This window comes from Crocodylus siamensis, chromosome 6, assembly GCF_052110815.1.
Source record: "Crocodylus siamensis isolate JL-2025a chromosome 6, ASM5211081v1, whole genome shotgun sequence".
Classification (NCBI taxonomy): domain Eukaryota; kingdom Metazoa; phylum Chordata; order Crocodylia; family Crocodylidae; genus Crocodylus; species Crocodylus siamensis.
Window position 1 is genome coordinate 29,911,472 of NC_143400.1, and position 14,082 is coordinate 29,925,553.

At 53.1% G+C, this 14,082-nt stretch overlaps 1 protein-coding gene and 1 long non-coding RNA gene across 4 annotated transcripts; both read left to right on the plus strand.

Annotated features, from left to right (window-relative positions):
• Positions 1-1,298: 1,298 nt before the first annotated feature.
• LOC149862128 (uncharacterized) lies at positions 1,299-7,904 on the plus strand. The gene is made up of 3 exons (XR_016443283.1): positions 1,299-1,609; positions 2,377-2,579; positions 5,632-7,904. It is a non-coding gene; the product is annotated as an uncharacterized LOC149862128 (long non-coding RNA).
• Positions 7,905-8,726: 822 nt separating this feature from the next.
• Positions 8,727-14,002, plus strand: CAPG (capping actin protein, gelsolin like). Of its 3 annotated transcripts, XM_090055487.1 has the most exons (10): positions 8,727-8,864; positions 10,230-10,264; positions 10,445-10,617; positions 11,151-11,305; positions 11,479-11,652; positions 11,911-12,060; positions 12,450-12,542; positions 12,671-12,803; positions 13,434-13,522; positions 13,833-14,002. In XM_090055487.1, the coding sequence occupies exons 2-10, from the start codon at positions 10,242-10,244 to the stop codon at positions 13,896-13,898; spliced, it is 1,056 nt and encodes a 351-aa protein (XP_089911613.1). In that variant the 5' UTR covers positions 8,727-8,864; positions 10,230-10,241; the 3' UTR covers positions 13,899-14,002. The 3 variants fall into 3 exon arrangements, with proteins under 3 accessions (XP_089911613.1, XP_089911611.1, XP_089911612.1); XM_090055485.1 differs by lacking the exon at positions 13,833-14,002 and having other exon boundaries at positions 13,434-13,825; XM_090055486.1 differs by lacking the exons at positions 8,727-8,864; positions 13,833-14,002 and adding an exon at positions 8,945-9,061 and having other exon boundaries at positions 13,434-13,825.
• The last annotated feature ends 80 nt before the right edge of the window (positions 14,003-14,082 follow it).

Here is a 14,082-nt window from a genome sequence, read left to right on the forward strand (position 1 = left end):
TTTGGGGAGAAGGGAATCTGCCAGTGCAGTCTGGCATGGGCAGGAAGCGCGCTTGTATTTTGTGTACACAGGAGTGGCCTGCCTTAACTGAACAAGGTGCTCTGAATAAACGGTGGCCGAAATTTGACTCATTTGATCGGTCTCATTTGGCATTCCTTCGAATGGAATTGGTAGCTTTAAAACCTCAACAGTTGGATTATTGGTACCTGTGGGCTGAATTGGCCGAAAAAACCCCCAAACCGGATATACTCTACCACTCCGCCCCCTTATGATCCTCCAATTTCAGTCTCTGTGGAGTCTGAAGACAGACCTGAGCCTCTACCCTGCTCTCCCTGTCCCCGGTCAACCCCTGCCCCCTGATGAGAGCACTGCAGCTCCCGTGGTGTCAGCGCCAGCTCTGAGCTCCGAGCTCTGGACCCCCTGCCTCCAGAAGCTTTTCTTTGGTCTGGACCTGGAGCCGAGGTCCCATGGGAGAGGCATTTCCACCCAGCCAGGGGAAGGAGCACCTGAATGCGGTGGTTCAGGCTCCTTTGTGAAACTACCCAGTCCCATCTGTGGATGGCTGGGGCAGCTGCCAGGTTCACCCTACTCTAATTCATGTGCCTTTCACCCGAGGGGACCTCCTCATTTTGCAACAACAGACCCCCTCTTTTCGGGAAAAGCCTGATGAAGTAGGATGGACTATTCGGCGCATAGTCCATACTTATGACCCTTCTTGGTCAGACATGCAGGAACTCATGGATACCCTGCTGACCCCAGACGAGTGGACTAAAGTTTTAGACCGTGCCAGGGCTGTTGCCTCAGCAGCAAACAAAGATCCTTGGCCTTCTAATGAACCTAATGGGGATTACAACACCCCTGGGGAAAGGGCATCCCTGAGGGAAGCCTGGAATGATTTACTAGCAGGTTTTGATGAAGCGAGTAAAAAGTGCGTGAATTGCATGCAAACAGGGACCCGAGGAGCATCTGGATGCCTTCTTTACCCGTTTGTGTGAGGCAGCCAAGACATATGTTCATCTGGATGTAGATAAACCAGAGCATCTGCCTTCGCTGGTATCAGCCTTTGTAAAACAGAGTGCTCCCAATATCAAGGAGCATTTATGCAAATATACTCCAGGGTGGGAAGGAAAGAGTATGTTAGAGATAAGAAATATAGCAAGCTATGTGTTTGATGAGAGAAAGGAGAGGGAAAGAAAGAAGGAGGGAAAGGAAGATTTTAAGCTAGTAGCCGCAATGGTTGAGGGAACTGTGCACAGCATGTCAGGAAGAGGACGGGACAGGGGAAGGGGCCAGGGAGGGTTTCAACGAAAGGGATTAGGTCAGAGAAATCAGGGCGAGGGGTGGTCCACAGTTCAAAAGGCCAGCGAGGTATGTTACTACTGTAAACAACCTGGACACTTCAAATGAGAGTGTCCCCAGAGGAAGGGGATAAACATCGGAGCCATCTCAGAACGGGGGCCCCCTCCGGACCAGTGACGTGAGGAGCTGGTGTCAAAAACTACTCACAGGAAAGAAGGACTTAATCACCCGACCAACCACCCTCACCCAGTCTGCCCTGCGGTAACTATAAATTGTAATAAGAGCCACTGACCCTGTTGCCTCAATTCAGGTAAGAGAGCAACAATATGATTGTTTAATTGACACCAGCGCTACTATGTCTATGTTATCTACAACTCCTGAGCGTGGAGGTCTAATTAAAGAAGGAACTGCGAATGTGATGGGAATGGGGGGAGAATTGTTCAAAACCAGCAGAAGTGCCCCTACTCGAGTCCAAGTGGGACCCTTGTCGTGTGAACACTCCTTTTTGTTGTCTGCTCGTGCTCCTATGAATTTGTTAGGACGGGACTTATTGGGTAAGCTGAGGGCCACTCTACGCTGTAGTCCAGAGGGAATAACTTTAGAATTACTGATTGACAAACTGCCTTATTTCGCCGGGGCATTGGCCTCGGGGTGGGGGAGGGAGAGGGAAATTTGCTGGTGGAACTACAATTGCCAGCCACATTGTGGGGCTGGGAGTCTACCAATGTAGGACTGCTGAAGTCTGCCACTCCGGTAGTTATTCAAACCAAGGGGGGAGTCCCGTCTTGCATGCCTCAGTACCCGCTGAGTAAAGAAGCAGAAGAAGGTTTGCAGCCCCTTATAGATGAGTACATCAGAAAAGGGATCTTAGTGGAGTGTTACCAGTCAGGAAACCTAAACTAGGAAAGGATGGCAAGCCTGTTTATCGTTTTGTGCAAGACTTATGTGCTATAAATGATTATGTGATTCCCAGAGCTGCCGTAGTTCCTAACCCTGCCACTATTGTTACCTCCATCCCGTGGTGGGCCACCCGATTCATAGTAATTGATTTGTGTGCTGCCTTCTTTTCAATTCCAGTTGCAGCCCAGTCTCAATACCTTTTTGCCTTCACTTGGAAAAGAAAACAACATTTAACCTGGACGCGACTTCCCCAAAGATACACCGAGAGTCCTACCATCTTCAGCCAAATCCTGATGAGAGACTTACAAGATATCATACTTACCTTGGATACAGTGCTCGTACAGGATGTAGATGACCTACTACTAGCATCATGGACTCAGGTAAGCTGTCGGTCGGACACTTTAAGACTATTAGAAGGATTAGCTGAAAGAGGACATAAAGTATCCCCGGGAAAGTTACAGTATTGCCAAAGAAAGGTTACATACCTGGGGCATGTGATCTCAGAGGGACTGCGGGAATTGTCTGATGAAAGGGTGAAGGCTATAAAAGACTTGCCAAAGCCTACCACCAAAAGACATATGTGAGCCTTTTTAGGAGCAGCCGGATTTTGCCGGCCGTGGATCCCTGCTTATGGAGAGGCAGTTAAGCCTCTGATAGAGACCGCTCGGAAGGGAGAACCTGAAGTGGTTCAATGGACGCCGAGCTAGACCATGCTTTTCACCACGTTAAACACCAGCTATCGCAAGCCCCTGCTCTAGGACTCCCCAGCTACGAGAAGCCGTTTGTGTTGTTTGTCCATGAGAGACGGGGAGTAGCTTCAGGAGTCCTAACCCAGAAACTGGGACCTCAGCTACGCCCGATCGCTTATTACTCTGCCACTTTAAATCCAGTGGCAAAAGGGGTAGTTAGCTGTCTGCGCGCCATTGCAGCAGCAGCACTGCTTGTTGAGTGATCAAAAGAGCTAGTCATGGGGTACCACCTCGAAGTCAGGGTTCCTCATGAAGTTGAAGCCCTAATGACTAAAGAAAAGACTCAAGCCTTCTCTCACCAGCGTTTAGCCCGGTACGAAGTGACTCTGCTAGCTGCCGAGAACTGTCAAGGAAAAATCTTAAGTTTGGTGCTGCCATCACAGGGAGTTGAAACTACAGACAGGCCCCCGGAATGTGCCCTCTGGGTGACCTGGAGGCTTGTCAATCACAGAGCATGAGGTAATCTGATCTAACGCACATGCTCAGTTCACTGACTGCATAATGTAATTTGACTAGAAATTTCTCTGTGAAGAGCGTTCTGATTGGCCACTAAATTTTTATAAAAGGTTTGTGAGCTGCCGCTGTGTGTGTGTGTGTGTGTGTGTGTGTGTGTGTGTGTGTGTGTGTGTGTGTGTGTGTGTGTGTGTGTGTGTGTGTGTGTGTGTGTGTGTGTGTGTGTGTGTGTGTACGTGTACGCGCACTGTGCTCGATCCTCTGAGCAGAGGCTGCCTTTGCAGGGACTGTCTCACAGGCAGAGAACGATCCTGTGAGCAGAGGCTGCGGACGGCAGGGACTGTGAGGCACAAGCAGAGGCTGCGGACGGCAGGTGGAGCGATTTGTCTCTTCAATCTCAGTTACGGGACTGTTTGGCTTCGATTTTGACTTTGGCTTACTTTGTTCTGGCTTCTCATCTCCGACCTTGGTTTACGGACTGTCTTTTGGACTGGCGTCACGACCCCGTTCCTCGATTCACTACGTTACAGTTTTTGTTGTTTGTTATCCCGTTCATGAGCTGTTGACCAGCCCTGGGACTAGCTAGTGGGCAGCCGCACCTATCCCTTAGGGGGTAGAAAGCAAGGGCTCGCTAGTGAACCCCGTGGGCCAACAGACCCCTTTGTTGTTCGGTATACTGTAACTGAAGAAACATCTGATCCTCCGCTTCCCAAGCGTGAGTAAATAAATCATCTTTGTTTAAACTTCCCGTACAGCTCTCACTCCACCGCCACTAATCACGCCTGTTCGTATTCCAATTGCCACTCCGGCCCACCGTGACCTTGGGGCCCGATCCACTCGGTGTTCGGTTACCCCAACAAGAACGTGTGCATCTCGCGCTGTACTAGCCTCAACCTGGCTTTGCTTTTGCCTCAACCCGGGGATGGAGAGCCACATCATGACTGCTGCACTGTCGTTCGCATGATGAAAAAGCCCCCAAGTGAGCTCACTAATGTGCCTCTAAACAATCCTAACTTAGTCTTCTATGTGGATGGGTCCTCCTATATAGAAGCTGGAGTTCGTTGGACTGGATATGTGGTCGTCACTGACTTCAACGTCGTTAAAGCAAAGCCCTTATCTCCCTGGCTAAGTGCACAAGCAGCTGAACTGATTGCTTTAACTCATGCATGTGAACTGGCAACCGGGATGACTTTAAACGTATACACTGACAGTCGGTATACATTTGGGATTTGCCACTCCATCGGGCAATTATGAAAACAGCGAGGCTTCATTACCTCCTCCGGAGTAAAGATTGCAAATTCCACTCAGGTTTCTGAACTTCTGAAAGCCATCCAGAAACCCAGACAGATAGCCGTAATGCATGTCACTGCACACACTGGTGGGAGCACGTCTGAGGCTAAAGGAAATGAGCGGGCGGATGCTGCTGCCAAAGGATGGACTGTGGTACTCTAGCAATAACCACCCCAACTCGCCTAAAACACTACAGCGGCCCCTGTGCCAAGTAGTCCATGGGCAAGGTCATTATGGGGCAACTGCCATAGCTGAAACCATTCTCCAAGTTTGGTTCGCCTCTGGGATCCATGCAGTGGCTAAACAAGTGACCAGCGTCTGCCCCACTTGCCCAGCGTTCAACTCTGGCCCAGAGAGAAAAGCCCCACCTGGGGGCCGACCTTGGGCATATCAACCATTTGAGAGACTGCAAATAGACTTCATCGAACTTCCCCGGTGCCGAGGATACAGATATGCCTTAGTAGTGCGAGATCAGCTCACCCATTGCGTGGTGGTGTTTCCTGCCACCGGTGCCTCTCATCAGCAAGTCGCTCATGCACTTCTAAAGAACATTATTCTTGCGGTTTGGCATGCCCCAAGTCATTGACTCAGATCAAGGAAGTCACTTCACCTCCCAGGTCTTACAAACAATTTACACTAGGGAATCACTAGGCAGCTTCACACCCCTTATCACCCTCAATCATCTGGAGGGGTGGAAAGGGCAAATCGAACTCTAAAAACCCTTCTAGGTAAAGTGTGTTCGGAAACTCAGCTTAAGTGGCCCGAGGCATTGCCCCTTGCACTGTTTGCTATGTGAAATGGGCCTAAAGCTGATGTTAAAATATCTCCCTATGAGCTTCTGTTTGGTCATCCACCCCACATTACCCGTGGTTTCCTTCTGCCAGCTACAGGATTGCTAGTGGGGGATGAGAATTTAACCCATTATGTGATTTCTTTGCAGAAGCAGCTTACTACTTTACAGCGTCGTGCTGCTGTTCAGCAACCTGTACCCTTTGATTGCAAGATACACCCCTTTAGTCCCGGTGACTATGTGTGGGTCTGTGTTCCACAACAAAAAAGTTGCCTAGAACCAACGTGGGAAGAACCATACCAAGTCCTACTAACCACCCACTCTGCAATCAAGATCGCTAAAAGGAATTCGTGGATCCATCACTCCCACCTGAAACCTGCTGTATTTACCCCAACAAAACCTCATCGTGTACGTCCCCTTCGGCTGCGGAAATCCAACAGTCAGTGGATGACATGTGCCTTGCAAATACTACCATAAGTATATTTGTGTTAGTAGTCTGTCTGCCCACATTAATTGGGTGCCCCTGCAGTCTCACCCAGTTCAGAGGAGTCTATCCTGGCACCCAGCTAGGGTATTCTAACATCAAACAAGTTTGAGACACAGTTAGTCAAGTCCCGCCTGAAGGGGCTTCTGCTGTCATATACAAGTTCAATGCTCCCCCAGGTCACTGTAAGCTGTATGGGTATTACACTAATAGCCATGAAATTTGGTGTGCAGACCCCACCACAGAGGCAAGTCAAGCTTACATCCAAAGTAAAACTACTAACCCTGGGGAACAATCATTCTATTCCAAAAGTGGAATCATTCTATTCCAAAAGGGACCTCGGTTTGGCGAGTGTCATCCCCTAAATTACTAGCTATCAATCCTCACCAAAATGTAAAATGGCCTCATAACGCTCTTGTGAAAATGACCAATTCCTACGCAAGTAACCTAAACTTCTCAAACTGCTGGGTGTGTACTCGACTACCCAAGCATCCTAGCATAGGTATTCCTCTCATTGGTCTTGGCCTTGGTTCGTTCAATTATTCTTCTATTAGCAAAAGCACCCATAATGACAGTAAATGGTACTATGAATACTGGTTCCTTAACAAAGTAATTCTCCCTGAAGATTCTGTGTGCTATTACAAGCCATGTCTTGGTAGTTTTGCTGTGTTTGTAGGAAATACCACAGCAGGTGCTTGTAATATAACAATAACCTTAAACCCATCCTCTCTCGGATGGCAAGGTAATGGACCTGTACATGTAGGGCATTATTGGCTTTGTGGGAAAGTTGCATTTAAGCATTTGCCACCCACTTGGTATGGCACGTGCACCCTGGGCGTAGTGATCCCAGACATGACACTTCACCCAAACTCGTCACTTCAAGGGTGGCACCAAAACCACCCACATCAGTTCCAACGAGGGGCAGGCCTCAACCCTCTTGTCAAGTGACCTACCTCGTTCCATTCCTTTGCCCAATGGTTCATACCTTGGCTAGATGTTTCTGAACTTGAAAAGGCTCTTGTAAATCTTTCAGCCTCACTGGAAGTATTAGCTAACAAACCCGACTGCAAACTGAAGTAACTCAAATTTCTCATATTACTTTGCAAAATCGCCTAGCGTTAGACCTACTTCTTGCTAATCAAGGAGGGGTATGTACTTTAGTCAACAATACTTGCTGCACCTATGTAGATGAATCAGGAAAGGTATTGGAGGATATTCATAAGATCCAGAACATGGCTAGTCAATTCCATGCCATAACCACAGATAACACCTCTTGGGGTATACAAGATGCGTGGGCTCTCCTGACATCCTGGTTCCCCGGATTACGATGGGCTAACAAACTCGTTGTTATTATTGTTACTCTTGGATGTCTTTTGATTTTAACCTGTTGTTGTATTTAATGTATTGGAACCTTACCTTCTGTATTATCCACATGTTGTAGAGGTACTATGCATAACATAGAAGAATGTGTTGAAATGTCTAAAGCTGAAGTGCTGGAGTGCCAGAAGTGTTTAGATGCTAAGTATGGTAAAAAGTGATCCTGGCCTATGAAGGCCAGGATCAAAGGGGGAATTGTAGAAATAAATTAGCAAGACCATAGATAATAGTGTAGAAATTAACTACAAAGCAGACTCAGCATTTCAAGAACACAGCCTGATAAGACTCTGGAATGACTAAACCTTAGTCGCCTTGAAGTCTGAAGCAATCAAGGATGTAGCCCCCTCCCTATTAGTTAGCATTTCAAAAACAAGCATGTAGCCAAAAACCAGTTTGAACCAATTAAGGGTCTCTCAAACTGACCTGATATCTTGTTTTCTTTCACAGTGGAAAATTCCCACCTGCGCGCGCATCTTGTCTGTAAACTATAAATCGTCTCTAACAGTTTTATTCGGGGCCTCTGAGCTTGCTCATGGTGCCCAGCATGCTGAATAAAATTTGAGACTGACAGCGACTCGGTGTCTTTGGGAACAGCTCTGCAAGGGGTCACGGACTCCTCAACAGGCCCAGCTGTGTTTGCAGCAGGGCCTCGTGGATCTGTTCTTAGGCTGAGGCTGTTCAATATCTTTATTTATGTTCTGAAAATCATTGCCAGAGGTCAGTGGGGATGCTGGGGAGACTCACGCCAGCTTGGATAGACTCCCATGGGGTTTCTCCTGGAGTCACCCAGCTCCCCAGAACAAACTCACCTTCCCTGCAGAGACAGTGTCAGCTGAGTCAGCTCTTCCCCTGGCTACTGCTACTACAGTGTCACGAGGCTACTCAGAAGCCACAACCACCAGAGAGCTTGTTCATTCCTGACATGCAGCAGCAGTGATGTGTGAGCAGATAGCTTATCTGGGGAGCCTGCACCCACCCATTACAAGCAGAGACCTATGTAGACACAGGCCCAGCTCCTTCCTCCTCTCCCCATCAGCCCTGCCTATCTCTGTTGATAATCTAACTAAGAAGATGGGCTTAAGCAGAGTCTCTAGCAAGGGGGAGCTGCCGGGCAGGTGTGAAAAGCGCTGGCTGGGCTGGTGGAGAGTGAGGGGCATTAGTGGCGGGAAGGGGAAGCCCAGAGCTGGGCTGGCAGGGGGCTGCAGTTCAGGCCGGGGGGGCACAATACATGGTGTTCAGACTCATCCCAGCCAGCCAGCTTCATGCCAGGAACAAAGTGAGTCACTGCCGCTTCAATGCCTGGCTGTGCTCGCCTCTGCCCTGGAGGCACACAAAAGATCAGCCATCTGAGAGGAACAGGGTGTGGGCTGGGGCTGGCCCCTCCCAGGAAACCTCTGGCTAAAACTTTTGCTGCAACCCTGACTGACAGACAACTTCCTGAGCAAGCGGCTTTGCAGTTTCCTACTGTCTGGCTGGGACCCCTTCTATCCAGGAAAGCCCTCTAGCTGTCACTGACTGCACGGTTGGTTGGGGTGGGGGGAGCTGGGTGGAGGGGCAAGGCATTTCCTGGCAGCTTCAGGGTCCTGTGCATCGCTGGGTGTCTGGCCTTTTCTGGAGAGCTCAGTGCCGGTGCCTAAATCCCATCCCTGGGGGCTGGGAAGCCTCTTGCCAATGTCCCCGCAAGACTGGAGGGCCCCTGGTTAAAGGCTGAACCAGGAGGTGGGTGCCCAGAAAATTCTCTGCCCACGCCAGTGTGGTGGGTACCACACCTTGATCCAGTGGGGAGGCTCCAGTGGCAGGCTCCTGGGGGCTTTTGCTTCTGACTGGAGCGATGCCCCCTCAGCCCCTGCCCCTGTGCAATACCTGGGCTGCCTCTTGCTGTAACAGGAGCAGAGTGCCAGGCACCCCAATTCTGCCCCTCCCCAGGTGCAGTGCAAGTGTTGGGGTTGCATACCTGCTGCTAAAAGCCCATGGATGGATGGTCGAGGGCTGGGCCTGGAGGGGCACAGCCTGAGGCCTTGGGCAGATGGGGTGGGATGCTGATCCCTGTCTGTCCTAGGGAGACGCCTGTTGCTTTCGGGGCTTGGGGCTGGGTTCAGAGCGGTGCCCACCTGGCTGTAGGGTGACTCATCAGAGTCAAGCATGGCTCCCTGGGTGCTCTGTCTCACTGCTGGCTTGCCAATGCATTAAGGGTGCTTTGTCTAATGCCAGCATCTCTGCTGGTAAGGGTGGGTGCTGTGGCAAGCAGCACGGAGCTGCAGGGACCCACCAGCTCCCAGGGGACACAGGGGCTGATAGCTGTCTATAGGAGAGCATGGGTGCAGCTACCGACCTGGGCTCTCCAGTGCTGTTTGGGCTGTGTGGGGTGAGGCAGCCGTGCCCAGCCCAAGCCCGGCGGAAGGTGAGGCTTGTGCTCACAGCTGGCATCCTGTGCAGCTGGGTGTGGGCAGCTGGGTGTGGGAGCAGGAAGAGCATCATCGTCCAAATGGTTCTGGAGGGCAGGCACCTCTGATTTGTGGGTTTACTGGGGAGGAAATGAGTCTCAGAGATTAACAAGGTCCTTGGAGGCCCTAGGCAGGCAGGAGAGAGGAGGGGAGGCTGCCTGCAGGTCCACGAGCTGGGCTCAGAGGACCCAGGCATGTGGGCATATCAGGGTGCCAGAACCCCCAGGTCTGAAGGGGTCACAGCTGCTTTCTATGCCCCTCCCCACAGCGCAGGGCCCTCTGTGCTGCATGCCAGCTCCCTCGCGCTGTGCCTCCATGGCCCTTTCCTGTGGATGATTCAGCAGTTGGAGCTGGCTGCTGCTGTCTCATCACCCTGTCCCACATGCAGGATGCTTCTCCAGGGGCAGCAGTGCCTGCTCTAACTACCTCCCTTTTCTCTTTAGGTCTTGGGCACCATGTACACCGCCATCCCCAAAAGGTATGGAGATGCCCCTCTGGGTGCTAACGTCCCTCCCCCTCACCCTGCATAAGGTCTGGGTTCCTGGCTCCAAGCCCCAAGAGCCACTCGTTCTGGAGTTACCCATACTCTCGCGACTCCTGCCCTTCCCTACACACCTCTCCTCCACCAGCCTCAATGCAGCCCCTCTGTCTCTGGCAGTGGCTCCCCCTTCGATGCCTCTGTGACGCAGCCAGGATTACATGTGTGGCGGGTAGAGAAGATGAACCCGGTGCCTGTTCCCAAGGAGATGCAAGGTGTCTTCTACTCAGGAGACTCCTACCTGGTCCTGCACAATGGGGAGGATGAGCAGTCCCACCTGCACCTTTGGATCGGTGAGCTGCCACTGGCAGTATCCCCATGCACCCTCCTGCCCTGATGCAGGGGAGCATGTGCCCCAGTCTTGACACTGCCCAGCCCCCCTCACCCTCCCATACACAGCAGCAGGGTTGTGTGGTTCTGCATGGAGGGGCTATGGCTGAAGCCACAGGGCCTACAGTGCCCCCATCATCCCCTGCCAGGGAAGGGTCTTTGCCAACTCCCTGGGCTGCAACTGGAGCTTCTTGAGGGCATCAGGGAACCAGCCTCCCTGGCCTGGTGCTATCATTACCCCATGCTCCACATACTAAGGGGGACCTGGCAGAGGTTGGGGGTGGACCTTCCAGAGCTAGCAAGGCTGTGAAGGTGCCCCCTTCCAGAGCTGTCAGCCCAATGCCCTCCAACACTTTTTGGGGCAAGGAGGGGTGTTCTGGCTGAGACAGGAGGTGAGGCGCTCTGTGCCCGGGGAAGGTCCTCCAGGATGCCTCATGCCTGCCTGCCATTGCAGTGGCTCACCTCTTCCTCCTTGTCCTGTTCCTGCCGTGTCCAGGCCACAGCTCAACGAGGGATGAGCAGGGGGCCTGTGCCGTGCTCTCCACCCACCTCAACAGCCAGCTTGGTGAGAGGCCCATCCAGTACCGTGAAGTGCAGGGCAATGAGTCTGACGTCTTCATGGAGTACTTCCCCCATGGAATCAAGTACCGGGTACCTGCACTGCCCAGGCCCAGCCCCTGCCTACCCCTCCTGCATGTCCAGACCTCACCCCTTTCCTTTGCCCCTGCCTCTGGCCTGTCTCCCCAGCAGCAGCCCCTGCCCTGTTTGCCCACCTTGCCCACCTTGCCCAGCCTCACCTTCCACTGCTTCTCTCTACCCCGCAGGAGGGCGGTGTGGAGTCGGCCTTCCACAAAGCCCAGCCTAGTGTGGGCACTGGCCCCATCCCCATCCGTAAACTCTACCAAGTGAAGGGCAAGAAAAACATCCGAGCCATCGAGCAGGATCTGAGCTGGGCCAGCTTCAATACTGGCGACTGCTTCATCCTGGACCTCGGGGAGGTGAGAGGTGTTGGGTGGGGCCAACTTGTGCTTTGGCTTGGGGAGGGGCACAGTGGGAAACCCTGAAGCACATGGGGATGGGTTCACTCATCAGCGTGGGGGTGAGGCATTAGGACTGGAATAGGGCATTTGGCCAGCGCAGGGGTCATAGGCACCCCAGGCACAGGTGCATGGGAGTAATGTGAACATATATCAAGCACTGGACAGGCAGTGGGGTGACCACCTTCAGCCTCTGTTCCCCTGTCCCATTCGTCATAGACCATCTTCACTTGGTGCGGCAAGAAATCCAATGTGCTGGAGCGCAACAAAGCCCAGGATTTAGCCATGGCCATCCGGGACAGCGAGCGGCGTGGCCGGGCCAGGGTGGAGATTGTGGCTGATGGCGATGAGCCAGCAGAGATGATCCAGGTTGGCTGGGGGCAGGGGTGACTGGTGCCTCCTGAGCTGGGGGGAGGAACGGCACAATTTGTGGGCAGGCCCAGTGGCAGCCTAAAAGCCCCATATCCATTCCTATACTTCTGCTTAGTGTCTCCCCCAACACACCGCCAGCCTGCATGGCAAAAAAACTGCCCCATCCTAAGTGGTGCCGAGTCAGGGGCCAATCTCACAGGGGGCATGTACCCCCCAACCTCCCCCATACCAGTTGCCTGTGGCTGGGGGTGGAGGGAGCTACTGAGCAGTCCTGGGTGAACAGTATGTAGGATAATGCTATGGGGGGGCACTGGGGTGTTGGGTTAGGTAGCAGGGGCTTGGGGGAGGTGAGGGCTGGCTCTGACTGATGTGGTCCCCTCCCTCAGGTGCTGGGCTCCAAGCCCACCCTGCGAGAGGGCAGCCCAGAGGAGGACTTCATGGCAGACCAGACAAATGCGGGTGCAGCTGTCCTCTATAAGGCAAGGACCCACTTTGGGTGGAGCTGGGACTGGGGTGGGCTCCATGCTGGGTGAACTGGCACCAGGTTTGGGGTGCAGTAAAGGCCATGCTGTGAAGGTGTCTGCCTCTCCCTCCCTGTGCCCCACAGGTCTCGGATGCCACAGGGCGGATGGACCTGACAAAGATGTCCGAGAGCAGCCCCTTCAGCCAGGCCTTGCTGTGTACCGACGACTGCTTCGTCCTAGATAATGGCCAATGCGGCAAGATCTATGTCTGGAAAGGTGATGGTCTCAGCCCACCCTGACTGACGGAACTTTCCCCCCAACCCTCTTCCCCCTTGCTACACTGGTGAAGGTGGCACTCCACTGGGGGAGACTGCCTGTTGGGGCCAAGACACAGCAGACCCTGAGGGGGCATGGTCCCCGACACAGCATCTCCATGACACCAATGAGCCTGGTTCTGACACAGTGGCTTTTATTGCAATGCAGCACCAAGATTGGTGCCAGGTGGCCTCTGCTGCAGCCACCTACTTTGGCACATAGGGCGCTGGGGAGTGGGGCCCCCCTATGACATGAGTCAGCACCACATGGTTTAAAGAAGGAGCAGCAATTTCCTGGCAAGCTGGCAGGCATGCAGCCCTACACCTCTCTTTGCTCGTGAGCCTGGCCTAAGCCCTCCAGAATCTAGCCCCAAAGCATCTAGCACCCCCACCCTTCCTGGCACGCTCTCCCTCTGGGACCCTTGGCCCAGCCGTTTCCAAAGCCCCTGCCTGGAGCTGTAGTGAAAAGGGCCTGATGCTGGGGCCACAGGCATGCAGCCAGGCATCCTGGCCTCTCCTCCGGGGTGAGAAGCTACCTGTGTAGGGAGACAGCTGCTTGATCCCTCTGACCCTTCCTCCTTCCTGCCCCCAGGTCGCAAAGCCAGTGAGCAGGAGCGACAGGCAGCCCTGAGAATGGCCGAGGACTTCATCTCCCGCATGAAGTACTCCCCCAAGACCCAGGTGAGTGAACAAGTGGGCAGGCTGAGGGGGTCTCTCCAGAGCAGACAGGGGAAGTCTGGAGGTGAGGATCGAAGGTGAGGACTGCCTCAAATGAGGCCGTCTCAACAGGACCCTGGAGCAGGGAGGACATCCCCGGCTTGTTGCCCAGCACCAGGCTGGCTCTGCCCTCCCTCAAATGAGGCTGAGCCTACTGCCAAGCTCTCTGCAGGCCTCTTCCTCCTCCGTGCCCACAGGCAATGCAGATGGGCCCTAAAATGCACAAGGGTAGCTCCCATCTTGACCCCAGCTTCACACACCTCTCTGCCTCCAGGTGGAGATCCTGCCCCAGGGCCGTGAGAGTCCCCTCTTCAAGCAGTTCTTCACCAGCTGGAAATGATGCCCAGGTCCCATGCTGGGGTCAACACTGCTGCTTCACCCCTGGTCTGGGCCCTTGCTCTGTACCCACTGGACTTCTCATTAAAGGAACAGCTTTGACACCTGTCTGCGTGCCTTTGCTGCTCTACAGACCCAGGAGAGGGAATACCCCAGAGCTTGCTCTGGCTCTGGCAAAGGGAAGGTCA

Excerpts from the sequence above, each read along its gene's own strand:
- CAPG (XM_090055485.1), top strand. The coding sequence starts at position 10,242 with ATGTACACCGCCATCCCCAAAAG. Across the intron at positions 11,653-11,910 it reads TCATCCTGGACCTCGGGGAG|ACCATCTTCACTTGGTGCGG; the intron begins GTGAGAGGTGTT and ends CATTCGTCATAG. Across the intron at positions 12,061-12,449 it reads AGCCAGCAGAGATGATCCAG|GTGCTGGGCTCCAAGCCCAC; the intron begins GTTGGCTGGGGG and ends CCCCTCCCTCAG.